Source organism: Chelonia mydas, chromosome 4 (assembly GCF_015237465.2).
Source record: "Chelonia mydas isolate rCheMyd1 chromosome 4, rCheMyd1.pri.v2, whole genome shotgun sequence".
NCBI classification, from domain to species: domain Eukaryota; kingdom Metazoa; phylum Chordata; order Testudines; family Cheloniidae; genus Chelonia; species Chelonia mydas.
In genome coordinates this window covers 63,970,856-63,990,590 of record NC_057852.1, presented here as the reverse complement: position 1 = coordinate 63,990,590, position 19,735 = coordinate 63,970,856, and the positions used below count along the sequence as shown (strand labels likewise).

The following is a 19,735-nucleotide window of genomic DNA, read 5'->3' as shown; positions in this document are numbered from 1 at the left end:
AGGCACTTCCCTTTCTCTGGAGGTGACAGGCATTATCAGGACAGGAGTGTATAGTAGCAGGTATATATACACAGTACATGAAAAAATGGGAGTTGCCTTACCAAGTGGGGGGTCAGTGCTAACGAAACAATTCAATTAAAGTGACTCCCACAAGGATTCCTCGTTGTTTTTTCCGGTACAGACTAACACAGCTACCACTCTGAAACCTTCTTTAAAGTAGTTACACAATCCTATTTCAATGGTATTTTGAGGAGTTGGGAGGAAGTAAGGGTATGTCTACACTGCAATTAAAAACCCCTGGCTGGCCCATGCCAGCTCATGGGGCTCATGCTAAGGGACTATTTAACTGCAGTGTAGATGCTTCGGCTCAGCATGGTACCAGAGCTCTGGGAGCATCTCACCTCATAGGGTCCTAGATCCAGGATCTCGCCTGAGCCTGAACATCTACACCAGTCAAACAGCCCCTTAGCCCGCACCCCTTAGCCCAGGTCAGCTAGCACAGGCCAGCCACAGGTGTCTAACTGCAGAGTAGACATACCCTAGGATACTGACTACTCCATAGTTACCCATTCCAAAAAACAAAAAGAAGACAGCAGTGATCAAGTGACCTACCTTAATAAAAGTGCAGGGAACAGAACAGTCTCCATAATTAGTTACGTCAAATCCAGCCAACACAGTAGTAACTAAAATTTATTGCCACATGATGGCTATTCAGTGGCCTATGTCCAATGACTTTATTTTCTCAGCCTAATTCTTAAATGAACACACACAAAAACAAAGCACCAGTACTAACAGGCCCACTGCAGGAAGTTTCTGCAGAGAAGCCAAGAAATGAGGATGTAAACTTAGCTACCCTCTCATTCCAGAAAGCAATCCCTCCAAATCAGGTTTGTAGGGCAGCGTGGAGAAACCAGTGCCAATTCCAATCCATAGGGTCATAGAGTTTAAGGCCAAAAGAGGAAACTCGACCATCTAATCTGATCTCCTGTGTGTCACAGGCCATCAACGCCACCTACCACCCACACACGAAACCAAATAACTGAAATTAGACCAGAGTATTACATCACAAAGGAGACTAGACATACGTGTCATAAGCAGATAACAGGAGGGACCAAGAAGCACCAATGCCTGAGACCCTTGCAATGGCAGGGAAATAAGTAAGATATACCCAGAAATCCAGGCAAGTGACCCTCACCCACACACCACAGAGGAAGACAAAAAAAATAAGGTCACTGCCAATCTAACCCCAATCCCACATATGGTCATCAGTTAGACTCTGAGCATGTGAGCAAGAACTAGTCAGCCAAGTACCTGAGAGAGAATACTTGGTGCCATGTCAGACCACTGGCCCATCCCATCCAGTGCCCCATATCCAGCTGTGATCGTATCTGATGCTTCAGAAGAATGAGACACACAAAAAAAGATTTTTTTTTGTTAATCTCTTTCTAACCCTGCAGGTGGCTGGCTGAAGCCTTAAGCATGAGCTATCCCATAGGAATTTCACACATACTGATGTTGTCTATAAAATAAAATATTTCGATCTTCAGGACAGTCAGCCCAGCACATTTCACACACACTGAATTTGCCGACATCTGTACTGTGTTTATTAAAAACAGAGCTCCCATAAGTAACAGGTTATCCAGAAGCATGTATACAATAGCTCTAAAAACAATGTCAAATGTCTCTCATTCCGAGATCTTCGTATAACAGGTTTACTCTCTTCCTAATTTAGAGTAAGTTTAGGCTAGTTTGTTCATTCGTACTGTTTAATGACTGTTCATTTCCTCCTTAGCAGGAAGTATGTTCAGTAAACTGCTTAGCATCTCAAACAGTAAAGAGGGATTTAGTCAGAGTACATCAGACAACCTGACCAATATCCCTAGCAAGTCTCTATAGAAAACTAATGTTTCTGGCTTCTACATAATTTCCTCATGTAATAACTTCAACTTGTTTGCTTGTGTTCTTATTGGCATAACCAATAAGCTGTTTTTTAAAAATTTAATTTCTTTGTGAAGGTGCTGGATCGACAGCCCTGGAGACTAGAGGTTTGTGTTTTCCCATAGTTGGGCAGCAATAGTGCCAGTTTCTTCACAGTATTCCAACCGCGACTTGGGGGGGACCATACATCTCCATACCCATTCAGTCTTTGCTGTCTCCGAAGAGACGGCAAACAACGATGACGGTTTGTGTAATACATATACCTGCCAATTAGGAATTACACAAAGGTCAATTTATTTCACCATAGGCAGGGTCCTGTGTATTACACACCTGTGGAATTTGCCACTGAAATCATTCCTTGCTCCAAAACAGTGCTCCAGAGTCTCAATTTTCTTTTTTTTTTTTAAATGTTTCTACCCCGGTGGTTGTGCAGACAACCCTGAAAAGAGGAACAGAACGTAAACTGATGCAGTGGTGTTTTCAGAGTGTGCAAGCAACCTGAAATAGCCATGAGAAATTTGAGCTGTCTCATTTGTTTAGGTTAACTCTGAAACCTAAAGATGATAACCTACAACATACTGAAAGTGTGGCTGGTGTAAAATAAACTGAATATCAAAACAGGTGCTACTGAACTAATTGTATTATTCATGTCAATAATTCAATCCTATATATTAAGTTTACCTGAAGATATTACAGAATTGAGATTTTTGCTACACACTCATACAATGTACATTGCTGCAAGATCTACATCCCTTACTTGCTATGAAGTACATCGTGCCTTGCGTACAGGCAACATGAAATGCAAAGACGGTCATATATTTTTCTGTACCTGCTTACTCTTAAAGACTAATATCTGCCTTTCAGATCAATTAACATTCAGTCCTGATTATTCTGATGTGTTTCTTTCATCCAGTATTTCTTCACTATATTCTGAACTGAAACCCCTTTCACAAAGGTAGCCAAAACCTACCCAGCAGTTCAAGCTGGTGTTTGTTACTCTTACATTGTCGAGGTATTGTTAATCCTCATTTTAGTAAGGTTATTGTTTGGAAGAGGGAATTCTGGCCTTAAGAGAGAGTATTCTCTAAGCAAGATTTTAGCAGCAGTGTCTTGTAATAGTCTTCAAAGTTAGACACAACATGGTATATGATGTATTTTCTAGACTTAAAGGATACTGATCTGATTTCCCTTAATCAACATGTGTGGTTATTTGCATGTTAATTCTGTTTGCATGCCAGTAAAAATCAAATTACACTCCAAGTCGGTCTTCCTCAAGATGCTCTCCAGAATGCCTCCAACTTACTACTACTACTTTTCTATTTTTAAAAATACCTGTAAACACTAAAATGAACAAGGAACTTGGCTATGAGATATACACAACTCTAGTATGCCATATCCTACACATTACATATTTTAATCAGTGTCAATACAGGTCTATCATAGATCTTCTAACACAGTATAGATTATACTATATTAAAATCATATAGAATTCCCACAAGTACTTATTAGATGCCCATCATTAGTGCACATGGGTGCCTTCTGACTGAAAAATATATTGCAAACCAAGTTTCCTTGCTTTCCACCCATGATGAGAGTTGGTTCAAACAGTGATGGACTAGATGATTCTTGAGAAAAACATAAGTTTATCCTGCTGAAAATACAAAAATGAACTTGCTTTGAGTGCACTCCTCTCTAATGATTTGTCCAATGAAAAAGTGAAATTAAAGAGAGACTGTTCATCATTACTACTGCTGTTCAGAAGGCTTGGGGCAGCAGTGAAATTGCAATGCATCAAGTCACTTTCACTCTGCTTAGTGTATGTTTGGGAACAGCACCTTCAGACTATATTGACCACTGTTTATATTTTCTGTGAAGAGATGGTAAAAAATATATATTTTAACCTCACTCTAAAAAAAACCACAATTGCATTACCACCTAGTCATCTGATCCTTCACTTCTTTTGTGAGGAAGTTTCCTGTAAAGTCAACTGGAATTTTGCCTGGGCAGGAACAGCTGAATCAGGCTAAGACATTATGCAAACGAGGCATCCATCACCCATCCATAGTAAAGGGCATAACCAGAATTCCATTATAATGACAAGAATACACACACCCAACTTCTTAGATGCGACTATTGACCTGAATTTGTATAGCAGATTATCATATTTCTAAAGGTGTAGGTTCAGAATTTTATTTACATGACAGAGACGAAGAGTCCCCAATTTTCATATTGAAAAAAGTTCCCAATAATTTGTCATTTACTGTACATCTGAACATTGATTTATTGTAAACTTTTTGAAGATTCATGAACATGAATGCATTTTCATTTTTACACATGTAAGTTTCCCAAAATTCTGAAATGAGAAAGTTATAGAATTATATTTTTCAGTTATGCCGTTATACAACTGGCATTTTTGACAAGAGCATATGACATGACAACACACACAGATTCTGCAGAATACAAGCTTTTATTTTTTAAAGCAAATTTCCATCACTTATGGTTGAGAAGGTAGCATTAAATCAGTTCACATTCAGGATGTCTGAAACAGTATGAAATACAGGTAGACAAAACGGGTAGGAGACAAGTACTTTTGACCTCTAGCCCTGCAAATGACAAATGGTCCTCCACTTCCCATTTCAATGTTATTAAAATGCAATATTATAAATACTTTTTAAAAACCTAGAACATTAAAACAAAAATTAAATTATAGTAAAAAATTCATGGTCATGATACAAACTAAACAATACATATGGTTTGCATACTCAACTTCCTTTTCCGAATACCATTTCTACTCCCCTGCCATGAATTAACATCTAGTTCTAGATAATTAAAAATCATTAACAGAACTTTTCCTCGGCTAGTAAGGTACCAAAATGGGGATGTCTTCTATAGGAAAGAGTTCCCAAGTGCAACCAAGAGAAAGTAAAAATTACTTTCATGTTTGCAATAATTTTCTCTCAGGAGCAAGATACTATATATGATTACAGAAAATGATTTATCTTATTAAAAGTCATTTTAAGTTCTTACAATGACTGTTCAGTGTATGTATGATGGTTTTAAGAGCTATCAACTGAACAGAGAGTTGCACTTTTACCCTAGAAAAGCGAGTTATGAAAACCTAAATTATAGTGACAAAGCCATTGGTAAAATGAGCAGAGATCACTTACCAATAATTCACCTAAGCAAACAGCTTTTAAGAGTTCTGGAAGTTGAGAACAGTAGTTGTTACAACCAATTCATCCACTGGATTTTATAACAGGCTTAGAAGACTACCTTTTCTGAAAAAGGATTTAAAGCTATTCTCAGCCAATGAATAAATGTACTTGCTAGGTAACGTTTGCCAAAGAAGCCTACATACACTTTTTAAAAAAAAATCATAAGAAATATAAAGAGCTGATGTTTGTCATTGGAGAAAAAAATCACACAGAAGTGTGCTACAGTAAGCATTATGCCATTTACATGTATCAGGCTTCAATTTTATTCCCACAGTGAGCAAAAAAAAGTTAAACCGATTATGATTTTTCCCCATTGCTAGTTCTATCAGCAGACAGGAATGAAAACTGGTAATTTCTTCTGCCCATAACTGATTTTTCCACTACTACTACAAATTTATCATTCTTGCATGAGTCTTGATATTGAGATTCCAACTGGTAACCCAGTAATACAATGGTAATACTAAAACCTTTTTGTGCTGCAGTTCTCTTCTCCTGTCCCATTACCACTCCGGTCTTGTTTTCTCTCCCTTTTCACTCAGGTTTCCCTTTTATTGGTTGTTCACTTACTCCCCTTGCTCACCAGAAGGTTTGATGCTGTTTGGAGGGAAGCAGGTATTCATTGCCACTTCTGTGGGTAGGGACACATGCTCCCAAATCTGAGATGCAAGTTGAAACAGCAAACATAAAAAGCTTGGGCTGATGAGCTGCTTCCTGAGCTTGTACCCTGGTAAATACAAACTGCTCGCTCCTGAGGCCACCTAAGTGCAAGAGCAGGAAGGGAAGCTGGGTTTCAAAAGTTCCTTACGGCGAACTGTAGATATGTCAGTCTGCAAACAGCTCCTCTTTCATGCTGCTGATGCCCCTAGCTTTAACAAGAAGAAGAAAAGTAAAGTTCACTGCTGCTACTGAGGGCCCTATGGGCAGCACTGAAACTGTCAAGAATTGTGTTCATTTCATATTGCTGCAGCTTGGGGGAAACTTGAGGAAGGAACTGGACCACTACTCATAGTGGAGGACCACGCCAAAAGACAAATTGGCAGAATAACAATCCCAACCTCACAGCAGCCAGGAAGCTCTGAAGGACAGATGAGGCAAAAGAAGAGCTCTTTCTCCCTTCTAGAAGCTAGGAAGGCATAGAGTTTCAAGTTTATAAGACACCTAATAGCCATGCTGATAGTGGCTAATGCTGGAGATAAAACCCCCAAGCAGTGTCCAGGGACTGCACTCACCAACTAGGAACAACATGCCAGTAAGGAATTAGACTTTTCAGCAGACTGCTACCTCAAGATCCCACTAGTGAGGTATTTTATATTTGTTCTAGTTCATCCCCCCCAAAAAGGCTGCTTCTTTCCCATTCCAATTCCATCCTCCAACTCTGAACAAATCCCTCCAACTCCGCTCTCCTCCCTTCACACACACTCCTATCCCATCCAAGCATTTTCCTATCAGATTTTCCACGTGCACCTCATGCCTCTCCAGTCTCCAGTCCTTTCATAGCTATGACTTTTGCCACTCTGGACCATCTCTTCCATACTTTCTCTTTTCTTATGCTCTGTTGACTCAATTGCTGATTCCTCCTGCTCCACAATCTCCATCACCCTTGACCTCTTCAAAAATCTATCCTACCCCCCACTCTTCTCTTCTTCCCGTCCAACTCCCTTTCACATGCCAGTGAAACCCTCTGGAAAAAGTACTACAACTATGCTCCGCTACAAGTTCATTCTCTCTTTCACTTCCATCAACTTCCTGGTCAACCAACACTAACTTCCCCTCTTCACTAAGTCACACCCACAATCCCAACCCCCGATAGGCCACTTTTAGCTCCCTCCTCCTCTATGCAAGACCCTGTTGATATTTTGAGTAGTCTTGTCAATCCATCATCTGAGTTGAGGCCCCAACATATGGGATGCTGCACAAATGCTCTATCTTTTTCAGCACTTCCCCCAGGCCCCTAATACCAGCCTCAGTCACCTAGTTCATGGTTCCTATAAAAACCTTCCCATGTTCTTCCATGCTGACTATTATGCATTGAACACTCTCCTTGAACTAGTCTAATGAAGTATTTGATGTAGAGGAGTGATTTTAAGACAAACTTCCTCCTAGGATTCTTACAGGAAATGACCAAGTGAAATAAAGGGTCAGTGAGAGTCATTATAGGCAGAGTAGACATTTATAATTAAAGTTGTTCTAACATTTTCCATGAAAACTTGGTTTTCACTTACCTCTAGTTTTGACAAACTAACCATTCAGAAAAAAAAAAAGTTTTGCATGCTTGGTCTCTGTCTCAGGTTGATTTGGGGGGGGGATGCTTTGAGCAAGAGTGCTTTAGCCATTTCCAAGAGCAATGGTAGTGAAAAATAGGTAGTTTTGACAATTTTTTTTTAAAACAACACTTTTGGTCTCCTAAGAGGTTTCCTGGGGTGTTCAGTGATTTAGCAGCCAACTTTTAACTTGCTCTGAACATTTGCAACTGGTGATTTTCATGGATCACAAGCAGAACTAACCACTTCTCCTATCCCAGGAACACCCTCTTGCCAAACTTCAAATATCTGTCACACACCCTTGAGATGCTCGGACTTTTCAAAGAAACTTGGGGGGGAACATTACATTGACAAGAGCTACCTATTTTTCCCCAACACAATTTTCTGAGCAGTTAACATGTAAGCCCCTGTTTTCTGTTGCTTTTAATGGAAAGTGGAAGACAATCTTAACTACAGGCATTGCTACCAGCTCTGACTATAAGAAACGTCTTGGAATCATCAAGTTATGCACATAGCTAACCTATGTAACCTTGTCACTGTTATCCTTATCCTCCCCTTCCTTGTATTTATTACACCCACTTATTAGGTGTAAGTAATTTAATTCTAAGCACTTCAGGATAAGGACTGCATCTTCCCATGAATTTGAATACCAGTTAGCTCAACAGGGCCAGTTCCTGTTCCTCTGGGCTCCAATAAAATACAATAAAAATTGCCACCTTTGGCTAGGAGGTTTAGTCCTTCAGCAAGCAAGCACATGACAAGTTTTTCAAGCCTTGCCAACCAAGCCCAAATATCAAATCGCACAAATTTTATAGTTACAACCACCACTATTACTAAAAGTTGACAAAAGCCATTTATTGAAAGAATATTTTATTTGATCCATATTAACTTTTTACTAGTTTCAGACTGGCATGAAGTATAAGCCCAGAAATCTTCATAAACAAGCTTTTTTTGCTTTACTTTTATTGTATCCAGTTCAGAGATTTTGAAGTATATATCATGTAAGTGAAACCACTACATTTCTCATTCTGCCACTGGACAAGATTGAAGTTTGCAAGTGCAACAGGCCAGACTGAATAACAATGGGATCATTGTTTCATTGCTAAAGGACTAAACATACTCATGTTATAAATATTTATGTAAATTATAGTTTACCTTTATTTTTTTTCCTTTTTACAAATTACTCTGCATTTTTATTCTGAAAGAGAAGTGCTACACTTAATGTCTTAGATTAAGGGTTCCTAAATTGCAAACGTTACATTACTGCTCATTGTGCTGGCTCTCTTCATTTCCAACTGCCCAAGTGCATTAAAAGATGGTTAAAAATACATTATATATTTTAATGTAAACATTCTCCTGAGAAAAAACGAACAGGAGTACTTGTGGCACCTTAGAGACTAACAAATGTATTTATACGTGGACAGTCTATTTATTCAAGTGACACCATCATAGGACCTAATCACATTAGCCACGCCATCAGGGGCTTGTTCACCTGCACATCTACCAATGTGATATATGCCATCATGTGCCAGCAATGCCCCTCTGCCAGGTACATTGGCCAAACCAGACAGTCTCTACACAAAAGAATAAATGGACACAAATCTGATATCAGGAATCATAACATTCAAAAACCGGTAGGAGAACACTTCAACCTCTCTGGCCACTCAGTAAAAGATTTAAGGGTGGCAATTTTACAACAGAAAAGCTTCAAAAACAGACTGCAAGGAGAAACTGCTGAGCTTGAATTAATATGCAAACTAGATACCATTAACCTGGGTTTGAAGAGAGACTGTCTAAATGGGCCATCTTGATCATCACTACAAAAGTTTTTTTCTCCTGCTGATAATAGTTCATCTTAACTAATTAGCCTGCAACTTCCAACTTTTATATTTATATATATATTGTGTATATATATACACACACACACACACAAACACATATATATCTTCTTACTATATGTTTCATTCTGTGCATCGGATGAAGTGGGCTGTAGCCCACGAAAGCTTATGCTCTAATAAATTTGTTAGTCTCTAAGGTGCCACAAGTACTCCTGTTCCTTTTGCGGATACAGACTAACATGGCTGCTACTCTGAAACCTGTCATTCTCCTGAGGTATTTGCAACCCAAACCTCACAGCATGTTGCTAGTGCAGAAGAACCTGAAAGCAAAATTAACTAAACAATAGTTGTACTTGCATATTGTTGTTGTCCAAGCTAAGACAAATGCAAAAAGTAGACAGCAAAATAAAAAATGCTTTTTTAAAAATTAGTTTTAATCTTCAAATGCATTTGTAAGATGGATAGGAGATCTGCATTTTAAAAATATATCTGACCTTGGTCCTTTTAACCAAGCATCACATACAGTACCATTTGAAAGCACTTGTTTTCTATGACCATGTCGCACCACAAACAGCTTTACACTCATTTGGAATGATTCAGCAACATAATGCTAGATCAAGAAGTGAATGTTCATGTCTGTCCTCTATTAATGAGTTCTCACACAATTAAACTCTTTCATCGGTTACCAGATAAAAGAATGCTGTATTCCATAAACAATGCTACTGGAGAACAAGCTGAAAATTTAATTGGAACAAATATAGGTACCTCCTATAGTTAAACCATTGTTTTTCTCAAATACTTGGCAACAGAATTATCTCCCAGACAGAGGCATCCTGTCTTGAGGTACTCTGACATTAACAGATGTCATTGGTATTGAGCTATGGGTAACTAGATAGCCCTCCCCTTCCAACATAAAACATACTGCTAATGCCACGCCTCTGCTATTAATTATTCTAGTACTGAATTGTTGAATGTACCAGACTGCCGAATTCCAGAAGAGTGCTTTAGCAACTTGTCAATGGGTCTAGGAACTATTTGTATCAAGTTCTTCCCACAGCTCTAATCTTACTGTCGGTGATTTAAGTAAAATGATGCAAAAATTAACAATTTACATACATCTGACCACTCTACTCATCAGTTCATGTATCATATAGAAATGCTACTGTAAAAAGCAAGTAGTTTAGGTTTTAAGTTCTTTTTAAAGAGGACTTTTATTCTTCACAGTTAGCTGCAAATAGCATAATATTTCACTCAACTATTTTTACTTAACTATTAAACGATTAAGAAATTGTTTTCAAAAGCCTTGAAGCCACAAATATAAAAAAGGGTTTCGAAAAAAAAAATCACTTCGTTAATATAAAGCTTGGGGGCAAAGATCTGTTTGTAATTAATTAACATTTAGAGGTTTAACTAACTTGTTTGGTGACCAAACTTTCTATTTAAATCTTCAAAGAAAACAACATGAATAGCTTAATAAAGCAATTACATAAGAGAAGAGTTCTGTTATGCAACAGACACAATGAATAATGCACATGTAAAACAACTGGTCATATGCATTTGGGGTTTTATTACTTTCTGAAGGCTTGGCTACACTTGCGAGTTAGATCGCATTAGCTCACTACCCGTCCACACTGGCAAAGCACGTAGAGCGCTCTGACTCCGCGGCTAGAACACAGCTGGTACTCCACCTCAGCGAGTAGAATAACGTTTTGTGCACCCCCACTGGAGTGCCGCAGCACCAGTGTGGACGCCCTGGTCTGTTAGTACGCTCTGATCAGCCTCCAGAAGTGTCCCCCTAATGCCTGTTCTAGTCACTCTAGTCATCACTTTGAACTCTACTGCCCTGCCCTCAAGTGACGAACCATCAGACCCGCCCTTTAAATTCTCTGGGAATTCTGAAAATCCCCTTCCTATTTGCTCAGCCAGGCGTGGAGTGCTCTCAGCGAATCTTTCCAGGTGACCATGCCTCCAAGCGCCAGGCGATCCCCAGTATGGAGCAATGGCAAGGTGCTGGACCTCATCAGTGTTGGGGGGAGGAAGCTGTCCAGTCCCAGCTGCGCTCCAGCCGTAGGAATTACGATACCTTTGGGCAGATATCAAGGGACATAATGGAAAGGGGCCATGACCGGGACGCACTGCAGTGCAGGGTTAAAGTGAATGAGCTGCAGAATGCCTATCGCAAAGCCCGCGAGGCAAACAGCTGCTCCAGTGCTGCCTCTGCAACCTGCCTTTTCTACAAAGAGCTGGATGCGATACTTGGGGGCGACCCCACCTCCACTCCAGGTACCACCATGGACACTTCAGAGCCCAGTTCAACAAGGCAGGAGGAGGAGGACCAGCAAAGCAGGAGCGAGGGTGCTGAGGCGGAGGAAGACACCCCGGAATCCCTAGATTCATGCAGCCAGGAGCTGTTCTCAAGCCAGGAGGAAGATAGCCAGTCGCAGCAGCTGGTGCTTGGGGAAGGACAAAACACCAGAGGAGGTTCCCAGTAAGCAGCTTTTTATTTTGGGAAGGAAGTTATTCGGTGCACGTTCTTGGGGCGAGGAGAGTTAGGGCTGCATACATGCCTAGATGCGGAATAAGGCGTTGATGTGCTCCCTCACATCGCGGTAACTGGCCTCAGTGATCTCTTCAAAGGTCTCATCCAGAACTTGGGCAATGCGCTTGCGCAGGTTTCTCAGGAGAGCCACTGTCGTCCTTGTCCCAGTAAGGCTAACTTGTCCATGTCACTGTGCCGTGAGGGGCGGGGGGGATCATTGCTGCATACAGGCAAGCTGCATATGGGCCAGGGCGGAAGCCGCATTGCAGTAGAAGACCCTCCCTTGCTTCCCAGGTCACCCTCAGTAGTGAGATACCTTCCAGGATGAACTCCTGTGGAAAATGTGGGGCCCCCTGCTGCTGTTGGCTCTCCCCACGGCACAAAAACCCAGAGGACAGTACAGCCGTGAAACAAGTCACACTTGACCCTGTGCTTACTCACCATTTTGGAGCTCCCGTGGGTTATGTGCACTCGCTTGGGGATGGGCAAATTATGCTATTGTGTAGACTGTGCTTGCCCTTAAGTACAGGAGAATCATTGCTCTCTCTGGTGTGAACAATGCTGCCTCTGTTAAGTGTTGCATTTTGCCTTTACAGATGCAACCTTGAGATCTCAGACATCCGTGTTATCACCGGCTGAAAGACTCCAAAGAATCAGAAAGAGGCCACATAAAAGCAAGGAAGACGTTGCATGAAGTAATGCAGCATTCAAGTAATGAAAATCAAAAAGCGCAGCAGTGGCAGGAGAGGGAAAGGAGGATCTGCCAGCAGAATGAGGAGCGCCGGCACAAAAGCGTGGTGCTCCGGCAGCAAAGCACGGATCGGCTGATAAGCATAATGGACCGCCAAGCGGACTCTATCCAGGTGCTCGTAGCCATGCAGGCGGAGCACTACCGTCCCCGCCCGCCGCAGCCCTTGTCCCAAAATTCTTTCCCTTGTGCCCTCATGTCACCTCCAACCTATTTTCCCCAACATCCAGGTTCCTGCCGCCACTAGCTGCCTCCAACACCTGTAGCTTCACCACCCAGCCCTGAAAACTACGACCCTTACCCACTGCACTCAACCCCCATCACCATGGAATATAGCTATCCTGAAGTGCAGCACTCATTGCACAGCACTCCAGACAAGAAGGCTGAGTATGATAACAGGACATACGCAAATCTGTGATTGTACCGTTCCCCACCCCACCCCCTTGCCCTTTCTGTTTCCCAAGCAGTTGTGTTTCTTCGCAATAAATGGATTTTCTTTGCAATAAATGGTTTTTTGGGTTTGAAAACACTCTTTATTATTGCATAAAGTAAAAGATACCTTAGCCCAGGAAAGAAACAGGCACTGCAAGTCAGCGTAGCAGTCGCAGATTCCTACTAACATTGGAACCACTGCACTTCACTACTGTGCAGGGCACCAGACATTACTGGTGGCTTTCAGCCTCAAATTGCTCCCTCAAGGCATCCCTAATCCTTGCAGCCCCATGCTGGGCCCCTCTAATAGCCCTGCTCTCTGGCTGTTCAAATTCAGCCTCCAGGTGTTGAACCGCCGAGTTCCATGGCTAAGTGAATCATTCACCCTTCCCTTCACAAATGTTATGGAGGGTACAGCATGCGGATATAACCGCTGGGATGCTGTCATCAGCCAGGTCCCGCTTCCCATACAGAGAGCGCCAGCGGCCCTTTAAACAGCCAAAAGCACACTCCACAGTCATTCCGCACTGGCTCAGCCTGCTGTTGAACTGCTCCTTGCTGCTGTCAAGGCTCTCTGTGTAGGGTTTCATGAGCCCCGGCATTAAAGGGTAAGCAGGGTCTCCAAGGATCACAATGGCCATTTCGACTTCCCCTACGGTGATCTTCTGGTCTGGGAAAAAAGTCCTGGCTTGCAGCTTCCTGAACAGGCCAGTGGTCCAAAAGATGCGTGCGTCATGCACCTTTCTAAGCCAGCCTGCATTAATGTCAAAGAAATGCCCACAGTGATCCACAAGTGCCTGGAGAACCATAGAGAAATACCCCTTCCAATTAACGTACTCTGAGGTTAGGTGGGCTGGTGCCAGAATTGGAATGTATGCACCATCTATCGCCCCTCCGCAGGCAGGGAAACCCATTTGTGAAAAGCCATCCACAATGTCATGCATGTTACCCAGAGTCACTGTTCTTCTGAGCAGGATGTGATTAATGGTCCTGCAAACTTGCATCAACACGATTCCAACGGTCAACTTTCCCACTCCAAACCGGTTAGCGACCAATCAGTAGCTGTCTGGAGTTACCAGCTTCCAGATTGCAATAGCCACCCACTTCTCCACCATCAGGGCAGCTCTCAATCTCGTGTCCTTGCGCCGCAGGCTGGGGGCAAGCTCCTCACACAGTCCCATGAAAGTGGCTTTTCTCATACGCAAATTCTGCAACCACTGCTCGTCATCCCAGACTTGCATGATGATGTGATCCCACCATTCAGTGCTTGTTTCCCAAGCCCAAAGGCGGTGTTCCACAGTGGTGAGCATGTCCATGAATGTCACAAGCAAACTCATGTCATATGCGTTACTCAAGTCAATATCATCGTCGGAGCCCTCACTGTCACTTTGTATCATAACGAATAACTCAACTACCAAATGTGACGTGCTGGCAAGACTCGTCAGCATACTCCTCAGCAGTTCGGGCTCCATTCCCGCAGACCGAAAGGGAAGACAGAGTGAGCAGTATAAAAAACATTGAAAGATGGCGCCAAATGTGGACAGAAGCACAGGGATTGCTGGGATGCAAACCGATGCATCACGGGGCATTGGGACAGGACACAGAATGCCCCTCCCCTCCTCCCCCTTCCCACAAGCCACAGCGCCATAATGGAAAGAGGTGCTGCCCATAATGCACTGCTCCCAATGCTGCTGCAAGTGTGGCCACGCCAGTGCGCTTGCAGCTGTCAGGGTGGATAGACTGCAGCGCTTTCCCTACTGCGCTCTCCGAAGGCAGGTTTAACTCAAAGTGCTCTACATCTGCAATTGTAGCCATGCCCTAAAATTCTTTGTGAACTAGGATACAGCACTCCATTGACTAGAATAGTTTAGATAGGCTTTGAATACCCACTGTGTAAACAAGGACACTCCCGCACAACATAAGTCAAAGATTTTTCTGCAATAACCTCTGAAGCAATGCTCTAAATCTAAATCTCTAAATGCTTTAAAATCTGTCCAAATTAGAAAAGGACTTCTGCACTGGGAAAAGGTTCTAAGGTTTCACTGACTCCCCCCCTTCATAATTTAATCATATTTAATAGTTCTCAAAGCTGTGTGTTCAAACAAGGTCAGTCTTCTGTTCTCATTTCAACTCACAATGAAGTCATAACAGTAAATTTACATCACCATAATTGAGGGCAAAACACTAATGTCAAATGCAGAATTACAGATGTCACAGAATAAGGAGGAGAAGCTGGTCACATATAGAGAAAGTGCTTGTTAAAACACAAGTATATTCAATAAGCAGTGACGGGAACAAAGAAATATGACCAATAGATGCTTCCTTGACTATGCACATTCTCTTCCATGCACATTTCTGTCAATATAAAAGAGTATACATTCTCCTCCCAACTCTTTTTCATTACAGTCAGAATCATGCCACTTAAGGATATCTGAAGATTCCTCAAAACAAAATGAAATGACTACCTTTCTGGAAAAATCTGGGTTATTATTTAGGGAAGACAAAAAGCGGAAGACCAAGGCCTTTATGGCTTGGTAAAAACAGTGCTTTTTAAAGTTTTGCTTTTTAACTGCAAAGTACAGAATTCAAGAAAGAAGCTTACTCACCGCCACTTAGTCTGCCCTAAGATTAAACTGAAGTAAATCCTTCTCAGAAAGGAAAAAAAAAATTTAAATTTAAATTTAAAAAAAAACACTCAATCCACTCAATTCAGAAAAACACAGATGAAAATGAAGGTGTATATTTTCAAAAGTCTTTGACTCACAACTACTGTTAAAGATAATGAGTTTAAATATCTAAATCTCAAAAAAAAATATATTAAACATTCTAAAAAGTATAAAGGAATTTTCCTCTTTTGAGCCTTCTCCCCAGAAGCAATAAACAGCACATTTGATCACCAGCCTCAAAGACTTCCAGCTCTGCCAACACAGCATGTTTCCCATAGATCTGATCTTATTTGTTGACTCTTTTGGTCAGTCAGAGCCTAATGAATTTAGGGTTTCTTTCTGTGTAGACTGCTACAGTAGGCTTTTGGTGTACTGATACTTGAAGTTTTGCAGTGCTAATACAATCCTGGTGTTCTGGATTTAGCTTTCTACACGGTGTTCTTCACACTGGCTCTACCTCCTGCATTCATGCTAGTGTCTTCACTGCGTCATTTCTTTCTCTCTCCCCCCCCCCCCTTTTCTTTTTTTAAACAGATTGGCAGGGACACAGGAAAGTTTAACAGTTCACTTTATTTGGCACAGATATACAACTGTCACAGTGGAAGTTTTGTCTCTCACAGGCTGGTTTGAAGGCCCACTACCTGACTGATTTCTGAGCAACTGCCAATATCCCTGCGGCTGATCAACTGACAGTCTTTTTATAATCTTCTCCCAAGATCTCTGACATCCCTGTCTGACTCCCATTACTGGAATTTAAGCTTCTTACAGAACAAGGGATCTTGCTACGTTAACAAATAGTATCCTTCTGAAATAGCACTCTGTCTCCAAATCTAACTTTTCAGTAACTGTGCTACTCTGATACCTAGAGGCTTTCATACTGGTGCCAACATTTAAGACAAGTACTGTAACAGACATTTGGAAAGGTCAAGCAAGGACACAGGAACACAACTTTAGTTTCATCATAATAAAAGGACTTTGCTCTAGAATGAAATAGAGAAAATTATGTTTTTTCATAAAATCAGGACCATCTTTTCTAACTGTGATATACATATATATGCACAAAATCTGGCAAAATCATAAGGAACCATGGTAATTAAAAATAAAGCCCCTCACTAAGATGAGGACACACTGAGTTCTTAGAGAAACAGGACAAATCTTTAGAAAACAGGACAGATGGCACTGCAACTAATGAGCAAAGTAACTCCTTGAATCATTAGCTACTGAACTACAGCTTGACACAGGGATCAGAATAAAGCTTATTTGTGTTTAGATGGTTGGCAGCAAAAGCATCCAATCACCACTCCAAAGCAAAAAGAACTCACTCACCTTAACGTGACTCAAAAAAAACAACTAACAGTCAAAACATTTTTACACATTTTCTTCCCCTTCTGTCTCTAATGTTTATAAAGCTCTGTGTGCTTTCAATCCTGCAGGAGCAAATGACCGCATCAATTTTTATTTATCCCACACATACACACACATAACCGCAACCCCAAGTAAAGCCTGATTCAAGTATTTCAAAAATCTTTCTCCCATACTACTGTGCAAGAATTTCACCCTATTTTTGGGAGGCAGAGATTTGCCAAAAATACCACACTCACCTCTCTTATAAATGTATGGGCCAGTAATGCTGTAATGAGCTATAGATGTACAAAGTTAATTCAATTCCAGCATTCAACTACTGTACTTATGTTGTATTGGGAACAGATATATAACCTCAGTTAATCAATGGCCAACAATATAAAAGGCCACTCAGTTGTGCAATATGAAAAAAAAATGTATTCAAAACATTTTCTTCTCTTTCCATGAGCTAGCAATCCTATACATCTATATTTTGGCTGAGTAAAGTTTGTATAACAGTAAATATGTTGTATCATGCACTCCTATGCACACTATGGTATTCAAAGTTTCTGTTAACACAATAGTGTTTTCTTTTAAAACGAACACTTTTCAAAAGGAAAAGAGGAAAACACAGCAGCAGTTACTAAATCTGAGTGTTTCCCACAGAGTCAGCTTTCAGGATTCATGAAACTCACAGCCAAAGAGGTGCCCTCCCCCTTCTCCTCTGCTGCTGTCTGACCACACAGATGGGTTCTCTGCCCAATTTTAGGCAAAGATAGAGGTGGTGGGAATGGAAAGACAGATTAAGGGGATGTGAGCCGCCAACAAGTAACAACACAACTGGCCGGGGGGGGGGGGGGGGGGGGAGAGAAGGAGAAAAATCCTAAAACTAGTGCTGGTTGTGAATGAATAGGACTGTTCCTCCATCCCGTGAGTGGGAAAGGGGATTAGAGATGTCTGAAAACAGATTAGCTAGTGTGCGTATGTACAGATAGAGAAAGGAGTACTAGAAACAGATGAGATGTGTGTGCGGTGTGTGAGAGACAAACAAGAAGTAGCTATGGGAAATGTTGGCGAACGGAGGATTCGTTATCTGGGGGCTCTGGTCGGGGTGAGCGGAGGGTGAGTAAGGAAAACCGCATATCTGGAAGCACGTATAGAGAAATAGGTACCTGTTGCCCCTGTGTGCAGTACTTAGCGGGCACAGATCAGGTCGAACCTGCCTGTACCTCGGGGCTCCTATCCGGGGGGGGGGAAATGGGGGTAGGTACCGGAGATTAGGCTCCTCTTGAAAGGGGAGAGGATAAACAAAGGATGTAGGGGCTCTTCTCCGCGGCAGCGGTGAGTAGATACCTGGGGGATCCCCCCTGGGGCAGTACGCGGGAGAGCAGGGGCGGACGGGGGGTACCGGGAGCTCCTCTCCGGGCCGCTGGGAAGGAGGAACAAGGGGGTGGGAGCAGCAAGGGGGTACCTGGGGGCTCCTCTCCGCCGGGTTCTTCATCACCGCCTGGCGGAAGCTGTTATCCACGTACGACGCCATCTCGCCCCTTCTCTGCCCCGGACTGCAGCGCCCCGGCCCCGCCGCCTCCTGTCTGGGCTCCGGCCGCGGCTCCCGCTGGGTGAGGAGCGGGCTCGGAAGCTGCGCCGAGCCCCGGCCCCGTAAGGCGCGCGGCGGTGGGAAGCCGGGCTCGGTCCCGGCGGGGTCCCGGCTCCTGTCGCTGCGCGGCGGGCGCGGCCTCTCGCTGCTCCGGCCCGGCTCGCGGCCGCTGGGGGTGAAACGCCGGGACTCAGCAGCGCCGCCGCCCGGCCAAGCCCGGCCGGCAGCGGGGAGAGCGGCCCGGGGGCTCCCACTGTCCTGGCGCCTGGCGGCGGCGGCGGCTCCCGGCTCCTGCTCTACTGGGCTCCGCCGTCCCGCTCCGCGGCTGCTGCATCCCCGCCGGCGCCTCCCATCCGGGCTGCCGGGGGCTGCGGGGCTGCGCTCCCGGCTGGGCGCTGGGAGGTGGCTGGCTCGGCGCGGGCGGGGCCGGGCTCTCAGGGGGGGAGCGGCCTCCTGCGCTGGCGGCTTTGTGCTGCTGCAACCATGGTGAGGAGCGAGCCACATCGGCGGGGAGCGGCCAGCGGCGGCAGCAGCAACAGCAGCGCTCGGGGAGGGGCCGCGCCCAGCTCCCGCCCCCCCGGCCCGGCTGGGCTCAGCGCTCGGCCGACACCTCCCTGCCGGGCGCCGCCCGCTATTGTTAGGGGGTCTCGGGGCCCGGGTCACCATACAGCTGTCCAGCCCCCCCGCACCCGAGTACCCCCGGCTCCCGTGCTGGGCCCACCCAGCTCAGCCCCCTCGCTCTTGGGCACTGCTGTCAACCGAGCCCTGACCCGTCACACCTGGACACCACCTCCCTCCCACAGGACACACGCACCGGGAGGGAAGCCGTGCGTGCGGCCACTCCGGGCAACGAGATGCGAAGCAGGCTTCAAAGCCTAGTGCCCCTACTAGGAGCCACCAGTCTCCCAATGAGGATCCCCATGGGGCGAGAGGCCATCTCTGGCAAAGGCAGGACTAAGGCCACTAGGGTTTGTCCAGCAAAATCACCACCTTAACTTGGTAAACCAACAGGTGAAAGGTGCAGATACCTATTCAGGAGATTGTAATGTGGCATAACCAGCTATAGAAGCATATTGCCAGACTCTGCACCATATTCATTTCATGGATGGATTTAAGTTGTGGCCAACTGCGGAGAACATTGCAATAATCCATTTTAGCCA

General features: G+C 43.7%; 1 protein-coding gene across 13 annotated transcripts in view; it reads right to left on the bottom strand.

The window, feature by feature from the left end:
• Nucleotides 1-19,068, bottom strand: part of RAPGEF2 (Rap guanine nucleotide exchange factor 2) — a 291,986-nt gene extending 272,918 nt beyond the window's left edge. For 4 of the 13 annotated variants that reach the window (XM_037897471.2, XM_043545919.1, XM_043545918.1 and 1 more), the window contains exon 1: nt 18,450-19,064. In XM_037897471.2, coding sequence (XP_037753399.1) covers nt 18,450-18,518 — 69 coding nt within the window. In that variant the 5' untranslated portion in view covers nt 18,519-19,064. Of the gene's footprint in view, nt 1-18,449 lie in introns of all 13 variants that reach the window. The other 9 variants (XM_037897469.2, XM_043545916.1, XM_037897470.2 and 6 more) reach the window with 4 other exon arrangements.
• Between the last annotated feature and the right edge of the window lie 667 nt (nt 19,069-19,735).